Consider the following 18,343-nt stretch of genomic DNA (forward strand, 5'->3'; position numbering starts at 1 on the left):
TTAAAGGGGAAGGGTGGGTGGGTGTGGGTTCATCCATCCATTTGCGTTTGTGCGTTTGCGCCGGGCCTGTGCTTGCAGAAATATTGATTATTCTTTCTTTCTGGATGATTTGTTAATAGCTCTAGTTGATATCTGATTATGCTAATATCTTTTATTTCCTGCCAGTTTGCACGTGAACAGGCTGATAAGGTAACTTCTCAGGCTTTGAATCCAGAGACACCAACTGTGAGTTCATTTGCTCCGGTTACGCCTGTTGTTTCTACCACGGAGATGCCAACTAATGTTGTTAGTTCTGCTGCACCATCCTCCATCGTTGCAACATTTGGAGTTGCATCAAGTCCTGTCCTAGTTATGCCAACGATTAGTAACCTCTCAGTACTCTCATCCAATTCACCATCAATGCCTGCAGTATCTCCTGCTCTGGTATCTGCTTCTGTAGGGGTTTCAACTTCTCCTGGATTACCAAATTTCAGTTCTTCAGTTTTTGCTGTCACCCATGTTTCTGCTACCACTGGAACTGCAGCTTCCATGGACATATCTTCTGCAGTATCATCGTATGTGTACTATTAGCTTTGTCTTTTCTCAATGTTATGTTGCTTTCCTTGAGTTTAAAGAATTTCACTTTTAAGATTGCCAATTCTTATTTTCCTTCTTGTTGTAGAAATAATTTTGGGAAAATACCCATTGATGTTGCACAAGCTAGTGACGGAACATCGTCCCAGGATTTGGAGGTACTCTTTTTCATTCTTGTTTTCCTAGTGGATCCTGTTATTATCTGGGGCTACTAGGAGATATAGTTCTTGACATTTATTTTCAATGTTTCTTTTTTCACTTTTGTCCCCTGAAGCATATTGAACTGCTCTCGAGTGTTCAGGTGTGATGCTATCATTATATTTTGTCTGCTCAGGCTTGACTAGTTGCTTTTGAATTGCAACAAATTTACTATCTGGCATTTTTTGCCCTATTTTAACTGCTGTTTACTGCTTGTAGTTTTCATGCCAATTCATTTGACAAAACCATATTTTTTCATGTGGATACTGGAAGACACAATAGAGGTTAATCTGTCTTGTTTAATGATGTTTTTGATTCACTTATTCTATTTGTTTTAAGAATTTTATAAAAGGATGTTAGCTATTTCATTTTGTTGGAAGGATGCTTTAACAAGGTTTTGTTGCCTTTTTTTTTGTGATATTGGATTATATCACAAGACATCGGTAAACATTTTTCTGTGGACTGAGAAGACCCCTATCTTTGTGCATTTTTTTCTTAACGAAGCTTTAAAAAATATGTCCTTTTCTTTGAGCAAAGGCCATAGGGAGTGCTTCTCTCTCTGTGTCTGTCTGTGACTTGCAAATCTTGTGCTTGTTTATTTATATTTTTTGGCATGTGAGAGACGACAACTTAAACTCCTCAAATCTGGTGAAAAGGGAATTCAGCGGCTTTTTGTTTGAAGGATTTTGGATTTAGATGGTTCATTGTGATTATGATGTTTACTTTGCTTGTCCAGGAAGCTAAAAGGGGAATGCCTCTTACTGGAAAGGTCAATGTGACACCAGTGCCTGAGGAGAAGGCTGTTGACGAAGAACCATTGGTTTATGCCACTAAGCAGGTATTTTTCTTATTTTCTTCTTGTTGCTTGGATCTCTAACCATTTAAAGTTTGAGCTTACATTTAGTTGCCCCCCTCCTTCCCCTTAAAACAGGAGGCAAAAAATGCATTTAAGGAGCTCCTGGAATCTGCACATGTTGAATCAGATTGGACCTGGGAGCAGGTAATGTATTATTCAACATCTTTTTGGTTGTTTATTTCATTTGTGATGATTGTTTAAAACTAAAAAGAACAAGCTTCAGGCCATGCGGGTAATTATAAATGACAAGAGGTATGGTGCTCTTAGGACACTTGGTGAGAGGAAGCAAGCATTTAATGAGGTATGTTTGCTGATATTTATGGCAAAAAGATGCTTAGTTCGTACTTGTTGTTTGAGCCTGCCATCTCAGTTCTCATGGTTTTTCTATTTATACAACACCAACACAACCATGTCGATCCTGTCAAGGTTTTATTATATTCTTCTTTGAGTATGTTGTGCTCTTGATGGTATAGTACCTGGGCCAAAGAAAAAAGCACGAAGCTGAGGAAAAACGCGTCATGCAGAAAAAAGCTAAGGAGGATTTTGTAAAAATGCTAGAAGTGAGTTTATTTACTTTAGAGTTCCATTGCCCTTTTCTTTTCTCTTTTTTCACCCATGCTGTCTGTATCTCATTTGCTATAGTTTCATATATATGTTTCTTTCTGTCCTTTTTCTCTTATGCAGGAATGCAAGGAGCTTACTTCAACCACTCGATGGAGGTTCTCCTTTTCCTTTGATCTTATAAATATGTTTCTACTTTTGGTTTTGTTTCTTTTTGGATAGGTTTATTTTTGTCTAACTTTAACTGGCAACTTGGTCATAATACTTTGTTTTTTGCAGCTGAGTCAAATTATTGAAATCATGTTTCCTGTCTGTTGCAAGCTTTCTTTTTAATTCTTTTTCTTGTTTTTTACCTGTGTAAATTGCTAAGTAAACTTAGTTTTAGTTACCTTCCTTGTTTGGATTGGGCTCCTCCATTAGGTGCATATTTGGATGATGTTGATTAGAGGATCATGTGCACTTATGCTTACAGTAAAATATGTTTCAGTTAATGTGTTGCCATAATTGTATATTTGTGGATCTTCTTTTGTGTTTAGACTAATTTGGCATGTCTATGTATCAGTAAAGCTGTCACCATGTTTGAGGACGATGAAAGGTTTCATGCTGTTGAACGTGCTAGAGAGCGTGAAGATCTTTATGAGGGTCATATTATTGAACTCGCGAAGAAGGTTGAGCTCTTACACTATTTATATGTGAACCTTTTCTTTTTTGTGTCATGCTCGTTTTGTATCCTAACTGTCTTATTTAACCAATGAACAGGCCTGAAGTTTACGCTTTAATAACCACTCATTCAGTTGCCTGTGTTGGACAAGCTGCACTTGTTGATTCTTGAATGCATCTCTAGTGGTTTACTTATGTTTATATTTGTCTGAGACATTGCACTTAGGTTATTATTCCTTTTCACGGTGATTATCTGGTTTGCTCATCAACATAGATCCTACTGAACTGTGGCCTTGGGCTAATTAAGTTAGTGAATTGTGCATAGTTATTGGTGGTGTTGTTTTTTAGATTAATTATGGTTAGAGGAACAGAAATTTCTGGCCTTTCAGGTCCAAAACAAGTTTGTATCTTGCAATGAAATGTTTTGCAGTTCATCATGTATGTATCTATTTGTTCCATAACTTCTTCTGTTACACCCAATTGAGTCGGAACAGAACCGGAAGCCCAAACTCTCAGCATTTTTGAGGTTATTCTATTTACCATAACTCAGTTGTTGGTTGCATGTCTCTGGCTCATTGTCCATGCTTCCTTTCATTCTTATAATGTTGAACCTTACATATTTCACATGAAATTCTTTATGACCATAGGGCTTATTATCTGGGACTAAAATAGTGTTCCGAAGATAGATGGACCTTTGATTTTGTTGAAGCAGGATTAGCTCCCTGATGTTAGTTCAGATATGGTTGCTTGGGAAGTCTTGATTATGTATAGCCGCTATTGAACTGTTTTGGGTCATCTACAGCTGTTTATAATTGCTAGCAAATCTTATCCCACATTGTTGCATCAACCCATTTCACCAGTATCATATTTCTCGCAATTGCAAACTTACTACAGACTCTAAAGGTATGGTGATGACAAGCTGCTACATCCTTTGTGAGGCAAACCATGTAATTCGTTTGGAATTTTTTGTCCTTTTGTTGCCCATACCACAAATTTTGGTGCATTACAAGGCATTTTCCCACTTATTGAGGATTTCTGTGCGGTTCTATTGGCAAGACAAATTGCTCCTAAAGTACATAAATGGACATGCTTGCGAGGTGGCTTAATTCTGCTTGGTGGTACATGCTCCTGGATGAAAATGCTAATTGAGTTGTGTCTCTTGCAACTTCCTAATTGAGTCGTGTCTCTGTTCTGTTGATGTTTCTCGCTCTTTTACATGTCTTCTGCTACATTATAATGTCAAGGAGGCCAGCTGTTCAACTAAATATGTCCAATTAACTTTTCAACTGGTGGGTGCCCTGATGTTTTTCTGATTAATCCTGTTGGAGGGTATCTTTGTTGCTGACAACCTGCATAAGGTGATTCTTAATATCAATGTAAATGAAGTTGCTGATTTGAAAGTGTGTACAAAATGATCCTAAAACTATGAATGATCTATTTTTGTGATAGAAATCGTTTTTGTTTAAATTTTTTAAACTGTACCTGCCTGATTTTTTTAATATATCCATTTTTACCAATTCAATGAGCATTTATGAATGTCAATCATGGGTTCACAAAATATTGTTTTCTTTGCTAAAATAGTTAAAGTTGCTTAGTGGCTCTTAAATATCAAAGAAAAAACAGTTCTCGTTGTTTGTTGTGGTTCATTAATTTTCTTTCTGGAAGCAGGAACGTGCTAAGGCTCTTGAGGAGCATAGGAGGAACATCATGGAATACAGAACATTTTTAGAATCTTGTGAATTTATAAAGGTAATGAAAACTCCTCCATATTGTCACGAAAGAACTTCCATTGATAACTTTTGGTATTTGAGATTGCTGATTGATGATTATATATCACCTCTAAAGGCAAATAGTCAATGGCGAAAAGTTCAAGATCGTCTTGAAGATGATGAGAGATGTTCACGACTTGAAAAAATTGATCGCCTGGAAGTTTTTCAGGTAATGTCGTCTTTTATTTGTTTTAATTTTATGCAAAATGTCAGGAATGAAATGATGGACTAAAAGTTTTTTCCGGTGGTATTAGTTTGTATTAGTTAATTGTCTGTTTTTTTAATTAAGTTTGGCTTCTTCCATCTTGCTGCAGGAGTATATAAGGAACTTGGAAAAGGAAGAAGAAGAGCAGAGGAAATTGCAAAAGGTGTCGATGCTGATGTTGTTTTCAATTATGTAATTATGATATGTTGAGTGCCTTTCTGTCACAAGTGCGGGTGCGACATGATAGTTTAAAAAAACTTGGGTGCGGGGGTGCAGATATATATATATATATAGATAGATAGATATCGTGTGTGTGTGTAGGGGTGTCAACGGATTGGGTTTACCCAGATTCGACCTGTACCAAACCTTATAGGGTCCGGGTTTGGTGATAAATAAGAAGACCCGTTTAAGACCTGAAGGTCCGATTAATACATGGAGCCGGGTATAGTTTGTGAAATTTTATACCAGACCCGGGCCCGACCCGAGTTCCGATTAAGACCTGCATTTTTTCAATGTAAAAATGATAAAAAAATATTATTTTACCGGGTATGGCCCGGGTCTGGTTCATGTCGTAATTATCGGGTCCGGTTATGGTTTCTCTTATGGTGGGTACAATTAGACTCCGGTCCGGACCTGATACCATACCCGAAAATCGGGGCCAGGTCTGGTTCCACCTGGGTTCGAACCAAACCCGTTCCGTTGACACCCGTATGTGTGGGTGCACTTATAAGTATTTATGTATATATTATAGATAAAACTGGGCTTGGTTAGGTTTATAACTGAGTCCAGTTTTAAATAGAAATGGACCCTGGTGTGGTTGACCACACCTGACACTGCAGAAGCCGTGTCCAAGTATTGCACCTGCATGAACGTGGGTGTGTGCGTTAACCTTTTACAAGAGTCTGTGTTGCATAGGTCCTGTTTCTGGCCCATCTTTTCAAGGAACATTTTGACAAATCCTTGTTAATGCCACAGGAGCAAGTCAGACGAGCGGAGCGCAAGAATCGTGATGAATTCCGTAAGTTAATGGAAGAACATGTATCTGCTGGAATTTTAAATGTCAAAACTCATTGGCGGGACTATTGTATGCAGGTACATTATTCATGATTTCATGTGCTTATTTCAGTAATAAGTCATAGGATATGCTATATGTTTCTCTCTCTGGCTTCTTAATGTATTTATTTGTGCTGCTTACCTAGTGTTGGTTTTGCAGGTTAAAGATTTACCTGCATACTTGGCAGTTGCGTCAAATACCTCAGGATCAACACCAAAGGATTTATTTGAAGATGTTGCAGAGGATCTTGAAAAACAGGTGATTGTTTAATTCTATCAAACTTGCTGTGGCATTTGTCCTCTCATTACCAGTGAGCATAGAATGCATATTTGTCTTAGTAAAAGAAAGTTCCAACTCAACTGCTGCTTTATTAGATGTACTTTGGTGGCAATTAAGAATATACTGTACTTTAACATTAACTCATATTGATATTGTAGTGTTTGTTGAGGAAATGGCTTAGTGCAGCTGTGTGTAATACCCCTTTTGTTTTCTTTTTGTACATATTATTCTAGTATAGGGGTATTACTGTAAATTAGCATGTACCCTACTACTTTACTTTTGTAATTTGTCTTGTAGTGGGCTCTATGGGAGTCGACACCCCCTTTTCATTGTTGTAACCCTCATTTTATTCTAACTTAATGAAGTAGGGTTTCATTGTGCCTTACTTTGTTCTCTCTCTCTCTCCATCTTCTCTCTCGTTCCTCTTGTGCCATTAACAGGATTGATGCCTCTAATCCCAAATACACTGGCATATATTGCATGAGAAATTTGTATAGAAAATCTTTCTGTTGGCAGCAATGGTGTCTTTTTTCTTTACCCTTTTCTCTGTCTCTGTTGTCATCTATCATGCATGCAATTCAGGTCTACTGTTGCTGATATTATTTTCATGCTCCATCTTGTCAACACGGCTTGTGTAATGGAGGTGCTTTTGCTTGACCTAGCCTTTTATGGGTACTATCTAGATGCTGAAAAGGTGATTGTGTTGCGACCATAGTGACAAATATCGTGAGAAATTGCCTGAAAGTTTACAACTGCAATTTCTCGTGAGATTTTCAAAATATCGCTAGATTTATGAAAAAAACATAAATACCATGATTTAAATGCGATATCTACGTTTTGAATGGCTATTTATCATGAAAAAACTGTGTATTTTTATTTTTAAATATTTTTTATTAATATTTTCTTATAAAAAATATTTTTATATTTTTAAATTAATTTTTTTATGTCCAAGATTTTACCGAAAAAAAACCTGAGATTTATGAATTTTTTTCAATGTCTCGCAAGTTTTTGAAAAACAAGAGTTTGCTGATAAAATCGTTTGTCACTGTTGTTGCGACCCCTTACTCCAAGCATGCCTTTCATTATAGATGTTTTTTGGTTGTGGTTATGGGCTATTGATTGTGTAATTTGGATGTTTTGTACTGAAATTGGTGACCTATTAGCAGCCGCTCTTGAAAAACATCAGAAAGAACGAGTATGGAGGTGTTAAGTGCCTTTCTTCTCGCTTCCGCTTCCGCTTCCCCTGCTGGCTATTCTGTGAAAAATCCATTTTTGAGATGTCAGAGAATTCCTGACACGTATTCTATTCACATTCAATTGTTTTGGGGGGTTTTAACTTTTCTTTTGAAGATCTCATTCCAGAAATTATTGTCGGATCATGTAGTGATGCTAGAGTTTCTAATTATTTACTACCTGAATCTTTTTAGAACAATTTTTAATTTTTGGAATATCTTCTTAGTTCTCTGTTTTTATCAGTAAAGGAAAAAATAGAGAAACATGAAACTTGTTGTCTGGTGCTGCAAGTTTGAAGGTTGATGTAGAAATTGGTAAAAATTGATTATGTGCCGGACTAAGTTAAACATTTGTAATAATAGAAGCAAGGGTAGAATGTCCGATGATGTTGCTATGGGCAGTGGTTTCATGAGTCCAGATGATATTTTGTGATGGATGTTAGAAGACTTACTAATGATTATTGCGAGGGGTGATATAATATTTTTGATGTGATGATGATGATGAGAGTTGGCCTTGGTCTACAAAATGCAGATGGTTGTACTGGTAGGCCTAATGCTCATGCAAAATGACATGATTGACAGCGGCAGTCAATATATATCAATTCCATTTAATGCAGAAAAGGCAAATTTTAGCACATGAAAAAGGCAAGAAAAGATAGAACAGTAGGGAAAACAATAGGCAAAGGCAAGATAATCTGTCAAGCAAAATATTACATGAACAAGTTTGAGGTACATACTGTGAGTATTTTAAATTTTGGTTTCTCAATCGAGTAGTCCATTTGATGATGTATTATTTTGCAATTTAAGGTTGCAACGTTTTGGTTAGGTGGTAGATGAAAACCCACTATGAGTTGAGGCAGCTTGTGCATCAGGAAATAAAGAGGTCTGAGAATTGCTGGCAAGTACGAGGAATTAGAAAATAGGTGTACATGATATGTGACGGCTGGATGCAAGGTAAGAAGGGATTATAAAATATCATTTATTGCTAAGAGAGCTTTTTCATAATTTGTTTTCGTCTGCAAGTATTTCATTATTTGGATGGAGGCAGATTAGAAGTGTGGGGATCATGGCCTGGTTGAATCACAACATGCTAAATGATGGCCAGAATGTTAGAATTTGGATGCTGTGTTCTGATAATTTCTTTAGTTTGTTACTTGTTGGCATGAAGGAAAATCAAAATTATGTGGGGTAGTTGCAGAAGCATGAAAATTTATTTTTTTTGCACAAGGTTTTAAAACCCGTGATTTGGGACTCAACTCGTTCTTTATTGACTCGTGACTCGGCGGGTCAACTCGGTGACTCGGACTGGGTTTGTTAACTTTTGATTTTAAAAGAAAAACAATATATAAATATGCACTAGAAGATAAATAGTTGAGAAATGATAAATAGTTGCTTCATCCTTGTGATTTGAGGTTTTAATTTGGTTGGTGAATCTGTTTTTCTTGGATCTAGTCATAATGATCATTCTTGTAAAGGAACATGAGAAATTCTCAGAACTATTTGATCCCTTCTCCTTCTAAATCTGTTCTTTTTCTCGTGCTGTTGTAACCATCTATTTCTTTTCTCCTGTTACCTTTATACAACAACAACAACTTCGCCTTCATCTCAAAACAATTTGGGTCGGCAATATGAACCAAAAAAAGAAAATCATTCTGGGTCTTCCACATGAATCCTTCTCCTCCAATCATTTCTATCCAATGCATGTCCTCGGTGAGGTTCAAAGCATTCATATCCTTTCCTATCATCTCCATCCAAGTCTTCCTAGGCCTACCCCGACCTCTTTTAACTAATATATTTTCCCATTTCTCCATCCTTCTAACTGGAGCATCATTAGGCCTTCGCCGAATATGTCCAAACCACCGTAAACGATTCTCTCTCATCTTATTTTCAATGGGTGCAACACTTACCTTCTTACGTATCTCCTCGTTCCGAATCTTATCTTTTATTGTATTTCCACACATCCATCTAAGCATACGCATCTCAACTACACTCACTTTTTGAATATGATGTCTCTTGGCAGCCCAACATTCCATACCATATAGTAAAGCGGGCCTAATAGTCGTCCTATAAAACTTTCCCTTCAACCGCAATGGCACAACACTCCAGTTGCACTTTTCCATTTCATCCACCCAACCTTTATCTTATGATTTACATCTCCATCAATTTCTCCATACTTTTGAATGATAGATCCCAAATATTTTAAACAATCATCCACCTGTGTTTCTTGCTCACCAAGCTTCACTACAATCCCATCACTACTTCGTTGCTTACTAAACCGACATTCCATATATTCAGTCTTACTCTTACTCAACTTAAAACTTCTTGCTTCCAATGTCCGTCTCCATAATTCTCACTTAGCATTAACCCCAGCTCTAGACTCATCAATCAAAACAATATCATCAACAAACAACATACTCCACGACACATTTTCTTGAATTGATCTCGTAAGCTCATCCATCACTATAGCAAATAGAAAGGGCTTAAAGCAGATCCTTGATATAACCCAAGTGTTATAGGAAAATTGGTTGTCACCCCTGTTACCTTTATGTTCATCATTTATTTCAGAGAAGCTTTCTATTACAATTGATCTGCAATTTCTATGTTCTCCTTCATTGAATTTGTTATGGTAAGATGAAATGATTTGGAATTTTGGATGTGTTGTCAAATGTGTTAGGAATGCACATCTATGTTATGTGTTGTTAAAATTTTACTGTTGCATTGTCTTTAATGGAACCTACAAGTCACAGGTTAACAGAAAATACACATACGTAGAATTGCAAAGTCAAGGATGAAAGCACATAGTTGAGCGTGTGATGGATAAGACTGATATTTCCTTAATTTTTACTTTCAAAATATTTCTTATAGTAAGATGAATTGGATTGCTGTGGTCAAATCATAGTGATAGACTTCTCTTAAGGTCCTTGTGTAATCTAGTGACAATTTTGATGCACAACTAGATAAAAACAATTTCATATGCACTAGAAGTTTTTTTTTCTTCAGTATGATCTAAGGCCCAGCACTCGCCCGTGTCAGGCCCGAGTCTTGGCAAACCGAGTTTGCCTTGCCGGGTTGACTCGCTGGAGGGCCGAGCCGAGCCGAGTCACCGAGTTGACTCGGCGAGTTTTAAAACCTTTGTTTTGCATGCATTTATTTGTTTTTAGCACAAAAAGAACTTTTACACTAAAAAATGAACTGGTTGAGCATGTTACACATTAGAACTTTGTAAAGGTATTTAAAGGCAGGATATTTTTGCTGGATGATGTGGAACACAGAGGTCAGTGTAGTTCATAATGCAAACTATCTTGCCCCCGTTTCCCTTTTTTTTCTTCTTTTCTTCCCCTTTCTTTCTTTCCTTCCTTCCTTCTTTCTTTTCTTCCTTCCCTTCTCTTACTTTCTTCTTTCTTCCCCTGTTGCAGGGCAGCCAAGAAGTCACGCCCTCCTTTCCTTCCTTCCCTTCCTCTTTCACATGTATCCCCCTTTTTTAAAAAAAATCCCCAAATGCCCTTACAGTAACAGTTTTAAAAAACGAACTGCTGCTGGGTTGCGATAACTATAATATCGTGATATATATAAATTTCTGATATTTTGAAAATATCATGATATTTTACCTTTAATATCGTTTTCCCATTTTACAGCTTTAATATTGCGATATTTTCAAAATATCGGCGATATCTGTGACTATGGTATGATCTATCAAATGCTGCATCGTCCTGTTATTTTGTTTTATCATTGAAGTATGTCTTTATTTTACTGCAGTTTCATGAAGACAAGATGCGGATCAAAGATGCATTGAAGATGGGAAAGGTGAGTCATCTTGTTATTTTCAGTGATAATATTCTGTTAATAATATCATTTTCTAACTGGGTTTCTGAACAGTTTACCATGACATCAACTTGGACATTTGAAAGCTTCAACGATGCTATTTTGCAAGATGGAAAACTTTCGCCGATATCAGAGAATAACTTAAAGGTGAAAGTAGTTTACATTTATATAACTATATTTATTATTGGCTTTCTTTTTCCGGATTCATGTAGATATTCATATGTGGCTTGGATAAAAGGGTTGTCTAGCAATTTTTGTGTTTTTAACAAATTTTTGTAAGCATGTCAGAAAATGAACACTAAGACACTATGTCACCTGGGTGTGGGTGTGGGTATGGGTATGGGTATGGGTATGGGTACGGAGGGTACGGCACAACAATTCCAAAAAATGTGGGTACGGGCACACAACTATACATATATTTTAAATATCTCATAAATACAAAATAATCTAAAATATATATGCTATATCTAAAATATACATTATGTACTGAAAATATAAAGTTATAAACTGAAAATATAACTATAAATTATAAATTGAATACAAACTTGTATGTACAGAGAGTAAAATGGCATGTCCAAGTGTCGACGTGTGTCGACACGGGGACACACATGTCGGCACGGGTACAGAGGAAAAATGGACTGTCATGTGACATAGCTAAGACCAGAACAAGTGGCTTCTAGACGCTGTTATACTGACAGAAAAGTCAAAAAATCTAGGTGCATAAATTTTGTTGTTTGATGGCACCATCTCTGCTGGGTTGTACAAACTAATGCTTGAAGTTTTTTTTTGTTTGTTTTCTCAGTGGCCACCCTACGAATGATTGACACTGTATTCTAAAGTTGATTTGTTGATCATGTTGGATATTGTACATAATACTTATATTCATTGCTCTAATTCTTCGATTTCCTCTTTGCACCAAAATCTTGCAGTCCAGATAACAAATCAGTAGTTACAAGAAAATGTCATACCTACTTTTCATCGTACTGCTTGGACATTATTTTCGCCTCCATTTAACTGTCTAACGTGCTGATCTTATATTCCATATTTGTACACCAAGATTGCATTAGGAGTTAGGCATGATCAACATTGTTGATTTTTTCAATCGATCCTGTTGGTTTACGGAGTTTCATCCAACTCCATTCTTAGCATCATGAAAAGATAATAGAAAATTAGAAATTGCCTATTTTCTTATCAATGTCACCCATCAAAGGTTCAGTGCTTATTTGTGCATAGTGATTTTAAACATCAATATACACCAACGTCTTGCATCTGTTTGGGGGCTGAGTTTGTCAATGCAAAGTGTATATGGTGTTTGTGTTTGCAAACATGGCTTATTCTAACTGCCCATGGCCTTCAAGCACATTTTTGGTAGCCATATGTTTTTGTAATGTTATGGTGTGTTTCTTTGCTTGTTCAAGCTGGACAGTCTAGACACTGCTGACACAGCACTGGTAGTTACACGCATGTCCTTGTCCACACTGTGCAAATGAATACATGCATATGCACATCAAATTAATAATTTAAACAAAAAACCTCTAAACCTAAGCATGATTAAGTTGAAATTACCAAACCCTAACCCCAAAAGGGTCAGCCAACACAAAATCTGCACACATCCCCAAAATCAACACAATACTTCTGCAATACAAAGAAAATTCATCAAACTATCTTTCTTTAGTTGGAATCCCTAATTCAAGGGTCAGCCTACATGGAAAAAAGTCAAAAACTCCGTTTCCAGGTGTGTGTGTGTGTGTGTGTGAGAGAGAGAGAGAGAGAGAGAGAGAGAGAGAGAGAGAGAGAGAGAGAGAGAGAGAGAGAGAGAGAGAGACTTGACTTGAACTCGGTTGGGAGAGAGAAAGACAGAAATGGGAATAGTAGAGGTGGAGGAAAAGCATACCTTCGCCGGAGCTTGCCACTGGAGAGCGAATTTTTCGCTGGAACGGTTGGTTGCTGGGGAATGCAGGAGGAAGAAAGGGAGGGGGGGGGGGTCCTGACTTACAGGTCGTTTGGGTCTTAAACTCTCTTTCGTAATTTTATATTGATATCCTCTCTCCTTGATTTCTACATTCGTCACCCCTGGTACATCGTGGAACCTTTTGCTTTCTAGGCTGGTCATCATCATCCCCATGGCAACAGCAAACTACTACTTGGAGAGGAAGGAAGGTCAAGTTTGTTGAGATGTATGTGTTTTACCCTTTTTGTTGTGCTACCCTTTTGTATTTATATATATGATTATTTATAGGGGTATTCTTGTACTCTTTAGTTGTTGAGTCAAACCTTTTTGTCTTTTAGTGTAATAGAGGCACACCCCTCATATATAACGTTGTAACCTCTAATTTTAGAATTAACGAATTTCTCTCTTTGACTGCTTCTCATCCTTGTCTCTCTTGTGCTTCTTCTTTAATGGCTGATATGGTATCGGAGCCATATCTCCCTTCCAAAGAGGATTGAGGACGTAGACTGGATATAGAGAAAGCTTCATTCAGGTACTCGTTGGAATCTGCATTGTTGCCTACTCTCGAAAGTGCTGACATCAGCAAGGTCAATTTAGTTGGTGGGATTTGGGTTAATTGGTGTGGGGGTTTAACAGTTCTTGATATCTGTGAATCAAGAATCGGGTTGATTGGAGCAGTTTCTGATTTGTTATGAATTTTCTTAAAATTTCTGGAAATAGTGGTAAAGTGTGACCAGTTTTGTTTCTTCCATTCAATCTGATTTGATAGATAGGTTTTGATGTCTGCAAATTGATGTGTGGAGGTTGTTTTTATATAAGAATGTTATGCAAGTGTCTGGTGAGAGTTTTTGATATATTTGGCAAGATTTGTCATCATTTTGGAGGGTTCCCATTTGAAGGTAAGGTAAATATTGCCTATTAGTGGCATCGACTTCCTTATTTTTGTGTGGTTTTGGTCAGATTGTTCTCTGGTTCATATTGGGTGTGAACGACAGTGTTTTCCTTTATCTGATTGCTCACTGGTTTGTGCTGGGTGTGAACAACAAACTCTCACTCTCTTGCTTTTAAACATATGGTAGCAACTGGCTGAATATGCTGTAGTAGTTCTTGAGACATTGCTGGCTCTGTTACATGTCTATGCACAGCATATCTGATTGATATAGCAGCTGTTCTTCATCTTCTTGATATTGATGCCTTGATGGGTGTGTTTCTTGGAGTGTTCTGAAGTGTAGTGTAGTGTGCTGAAGCATATTATTGCTTAGTTGCACTTTCTTGTGTTTTAAAGTGGAAGTGGTGTTCTTGTTTTGCTGCTGTTAATTTTGTACAGGGCATCTTAATATTGTATTAGGGGCTTGTGGAGAGTATGGAGAAGAAAGACTATTCATATTATTCCCATCAAATTAGATGGGTGTAATTACTTGTATTGAGCATAATATGTGAGAACAGTGGTGAAAGGGCTTGGATATGGTGGATACTTGGATGGGTCTAAAAGAAAACCAGAACGATGACGAGGGTTATCAAACTGCATTTGAAAAATGGGATAAGGTAAAATCATGGTTGTTGAGCTTAGTAGAACAAAATATATCTCTAAATATAGTGAAATTTGAGGGAGCACGATGTTGAGAATACTTGAAGTAGGTATATGATCGATCTAATTGGTCTTATGAACAAGGAGGTATCAATTGTCTCAAGATCTCAAAACCTTGAGACAAGAGGGTGAATCAATTCAGGACTTTGCAAAATTTCAGTAACTTTGGGATGCTCTCACTCCCATGCTTCCTAATGTGAAGTGTGCAAAATGCTAGAAATGTGTGAAATGTAAAAAGCTTGAAGCTGAAGCTAAAGAGCAGCATCAGGTCATAGATCTATTGATTGCTCTACGTACTAAGTGGACTCTAGGTGAGTTGATGGAAGAGGAAACCAAGAACAAGTCTCTTCATATTCGACTCGCTGATGAGACTGCTCTCGCCATTGTTAATCTGCAAGGTGACAGGGCAGGAGGTAGAAGTGGTAGCAGGTCTGGATGTTTGAGAGGAGATATGCGCTCAATCGGATGTCACTACTTCAAGGAGCGTGGGCACATGAAGAATACATGGCCAGCTCTCAAGAAGAAGAAAGCAGGAGATTTTGTAGCCTCCTCCAATAAAGAGGATGTGAAACCCAAGGGAGTGCAGGCAGTTGGTAGTGCTCAGTCACCTTCTATCGTGAGTGGCATCTCTCAGACCTTGTCAGGTGAACAACACAGGCTCTTAAGTGTATTTGGCAGGAGGTCCAGCAGACCTTAGTTGTTGTATCCACTCCTCTGCTCATTCTTCTGGTACTACTTTTGTAGTTAGTTTTAATAGTTCTTTTAATTGCCTAATAAATTCAGGGCCATCATGCCATATTCTAGCCAATTGTCTTTCCTGTAGTAGTTCTATTCTCACTGCATATGGCTCTTTTAGGCCCATTTTAAAGATAAGGTATGCTGCTCCTTTTTGTTGTCCAGTGAGTAATTTATATCTCTCTCAAGTTCGTCATGTCATCCCTTGCTACGAATCCCATTTCTGCTTTCCAATTTACCAAACAAAATTGTAAGAGAATATATTAGTCATATGTTTGAAAACTTCTTGCAGAAAAGAGGTATTGCTCTTCAAAAGTCATGGCCTTATGCACTTGAGAAAAATGGTGTTGCAAAAACGAAGAATGGACATATACTAGAAACAACTAGCGCATGTTTGAAAACCTCTTGCTTCAAAAGTCATGTCCTTACACACCTAAGCAAAATGGTGTTGCAAAAAGAAAAAATATACATATCCTGGAAACCACTAGGACTCTTTGTTTGCAAGTCATGTGCCGATAGTTCATTGGTTGGATGCTACTTGTATGACAATTTATCATATTAACTGCATGCTATAAGGTGTGTTAAGAGGTATATCTCCTTATAAAAAGTTTTATGGTGTAGCACCCAATTATAATATGTTGAAGATTTTCTGTTGTACATGTTTTGTATTGTTGCCTGAGAAGTATCGATATAAGCTCTCTCCTTATGTTGTGAATTGTTGTTTTTTGAGATTTTCTGATGGACAAAAGGGATATAAATGTTATGATCCTGTTCGTAAGAAAATTTAGACTTCCAAGCATGTAGAGTTGTTAGAGCATATTTCATATTTTGAGCAGAATGGTGGTGAAAGAGAAAGTGAGAAAGGTATATCTCTTCTGATGTCTTACCTTGACACGAAAGAAAAGGCGAGGTTACTAATATTCAGTGGTAATTAAGTGCCATTTGATAGATTTGAACAAACTTATGAAAGGAGGCAAGGAGTTGTGACTATACCCTTTTTAGAAAGAATTGAGTAGTAAGAGATTAAACCCTTAGCGGCCAATTTTGTTTCCCTTCCTGTTGATTTTGAGGATGTTGTTCAAGCTACCCCTCATTTTCCCCTTATTTTTCGTAACTCATGTTTTTGTTCCTCCCACTCGATTTGTATCATATCAGTCATTCTCTCTAAATCTTTATGTATTTTTTGCCTCAATCCGTTTCTATGTTGAGCTTAATTCTTATGCCGAGGCAGTTTGAAGAACGACAAAAGGCAATGGCTGAAGTGTTAAGTGCCTTTGAAAGAACGCAAACTTGGAAGCTTGTGAAACTACCACTTGAGAAGAATGTAGTAGGGTGCATATGGGTCTACAAATTCAAGACTAAGGCAATTGGTACGATCGAATGATACACAATCAAATTGGTAGTCAAGGGTAGGGGTGGCAATCGTGTCGGGTTGGCGGGTCAGCATACCTCAACCCGAACCCGACCCGTTTATTAAACGGGTCGGCTGTGGCAAACACGACCCCGGTCTGTTTAATAAACGGGTAACCCGACACGACCCGCCAACTCATTTAATAAATGGGTTGGGTTGGGTAAATGGGTTCTCAGGTTTGCGGGTCGGGTCGACGGGTTGACCCGCCTGCCTAACCCGTTTATTAAACGGGTCAGCCAGGTTGGCGTGTTGGCCCCAACCCGACCCGTTTAATAAACGGGTTAGGTGGGTCGACCCATTTATTAAACTGGTTGGCTTAAGCCCAACCCGAACCCGCCTAAGAGGTGGGTTGGCGGGTCGGGTTCACGGGTCGGGTTCGCGGGTCGGATTCGCGGGTCGTGTCAGGTTTTGCCACCCATAGTCAAGGGTATAGTCAACAATATGGGATATACTATGCTGAAACACTTGCACCTGCGGCATGTAATGAAGTGGATTGAATCCGATACACATGCAAGAGCACTCTTTCAATTAAGTGGAATGCTTGCTTGAATCACCCACACAAGGGTCTAACAAATTAATATTGCATATATTCACTCAAGAGAGTGTGTTAAAAATACAACGCCTTCAAGGCCAATTAATAAAGCAAGAGAGGGCTGTTGGGGCAGCCCAATGTGACTTATGGGGTGCTCCCAGCGGTTAAAATTCTAACCGTTGGGAGCAGCTCCAACAGTCATATTGGAGCTGCTCCCAATGACTCAAAAGGCAATAAAATGAAAAAAAAAGAAATAGAAATAAAAGACAAAATAAAAGAGTTGTCAACTCCTATTGGGTTGATGCCTATTACAGTGAAAGTACCAGAATACCCTTGATGGGTATTTCGGTTTACAATCTTTAAACATAAATATACATACATGTATATGCATATTATAACGTATCTTAACACCTCCCCTCAAACTCATGGTACAACCACCGAGAGTTTGCCAAGTAGGAAGTGAAATTTGGGTGATGGTAGCGCTTTGGTGAAGAAGTCCGCGAGTTGGTATTCTGATGGAACATAAGGTAATGTGATGGTCTTTCGCAAGAACTCTTCACGAACGTAGTGTCAATCCATCTCAATGTGCTTCGTTCTCTCATGAAATGTATGATTGCTTGCAATGTAAACAACGCTCTTGTTGTCACAACATAATTTCGAAGGTTCTGCAGTATGAACCCCCAAGTCTTCAAGAAGTTGTCTCAACCAAACTAATTCGGACGTAGTGGTTGCCATGGCCCGATACTCAGCTTCAGTCGAAGACAATGACACCTTCTGCTGCTTTTTGCATCGTCATGAGATCAGAGAATCACCTACAAAAACACATAAATCGGTGGTTGAACGTCTATCATTGACACCCCCTCCCCAATTAGAGTCAGAATATGCAATGACTTCTAATGAGGAAGATGATGATAAAA

General features: G+C 37.9%; 1 protein-coding gene across 5 annotated transcripts in view; it reads left to right on the forward strand.

Moving 5' to 3' along the window:
• Positions 1-18,343, forward strand: part of LOC149823128 (pre-mRNA-processing protein 40A-like) — a 42,891-nt gene that overhangs the window by 12,316 nt on the left and 12,232 nt on the right. For all 5 annotated transcript variants that reach the window (XM_090018654.1, XM_090018656.1, XM_090018655.1 and 2 more), the window contains 15 exons: positions 166-554; positions 662-731; positions 1,508-1,609; positions 1,703-1,771; positions 1,851-1,928; positions 2,101-2,187; positions 2,312-2,346; positions 2,751-2,856; positions 4,517-4,597; positions 4,694-4,786; positions 4,932-4,985; positions 5,798-5,914; positions 6,036-6,134; positions 11,144-11,191; positions 11,264-11,356. In XM_090018654.1, the coding sequence (XP_089874780.1) occupies positions 166-554; positions 662-731; positions 1,508-1,609; positions 1,703-1,771; positions 1,851-1,928; positions 2,101-2,187; positions 2,312-2,346; positions 2,751-2,856; positions 4,517-4,597; positions 4,694-4,786; positions 4,932-4,985; positions 5,798-5,914; positions 6,036-6,134; positions 11,144-11,191; positions 11,264-11,356 (1,521 nt within the window). The remainder of the gene's footprint in view (positions 1-165; positions 555-661; positions 732-1,507; positions 1,610-1,702; positions 1,772-1,850; positions 1,929-2,100; positions 2,188-2,311; positions 2,347-2,750; positions 2,857-4,516; positions 4,598-4,693; positions 4,787-4,931; positions 4,986-5,797; positions 5,915-6,035; positions 6,135-11,143; positions 11,192-11,263; positions 11,357-18,343) is intronic.

Source organism: Nuphar pumila, chromosome 10 (genome assembly GCF_984573655.1).
Source record: "Nuphar pumila chromosome 10, dmNupPumi1.hap1.1, whole genome shotgun sequence".
NCBI classification, from domain to species: domain Eukaryota; kingdom Viridiplantae; phylum Streptophyta; class Magnoliopsida; order Nymphaeales; family Nymphaeaceae; genus Nuphar; species Nuphar pumila.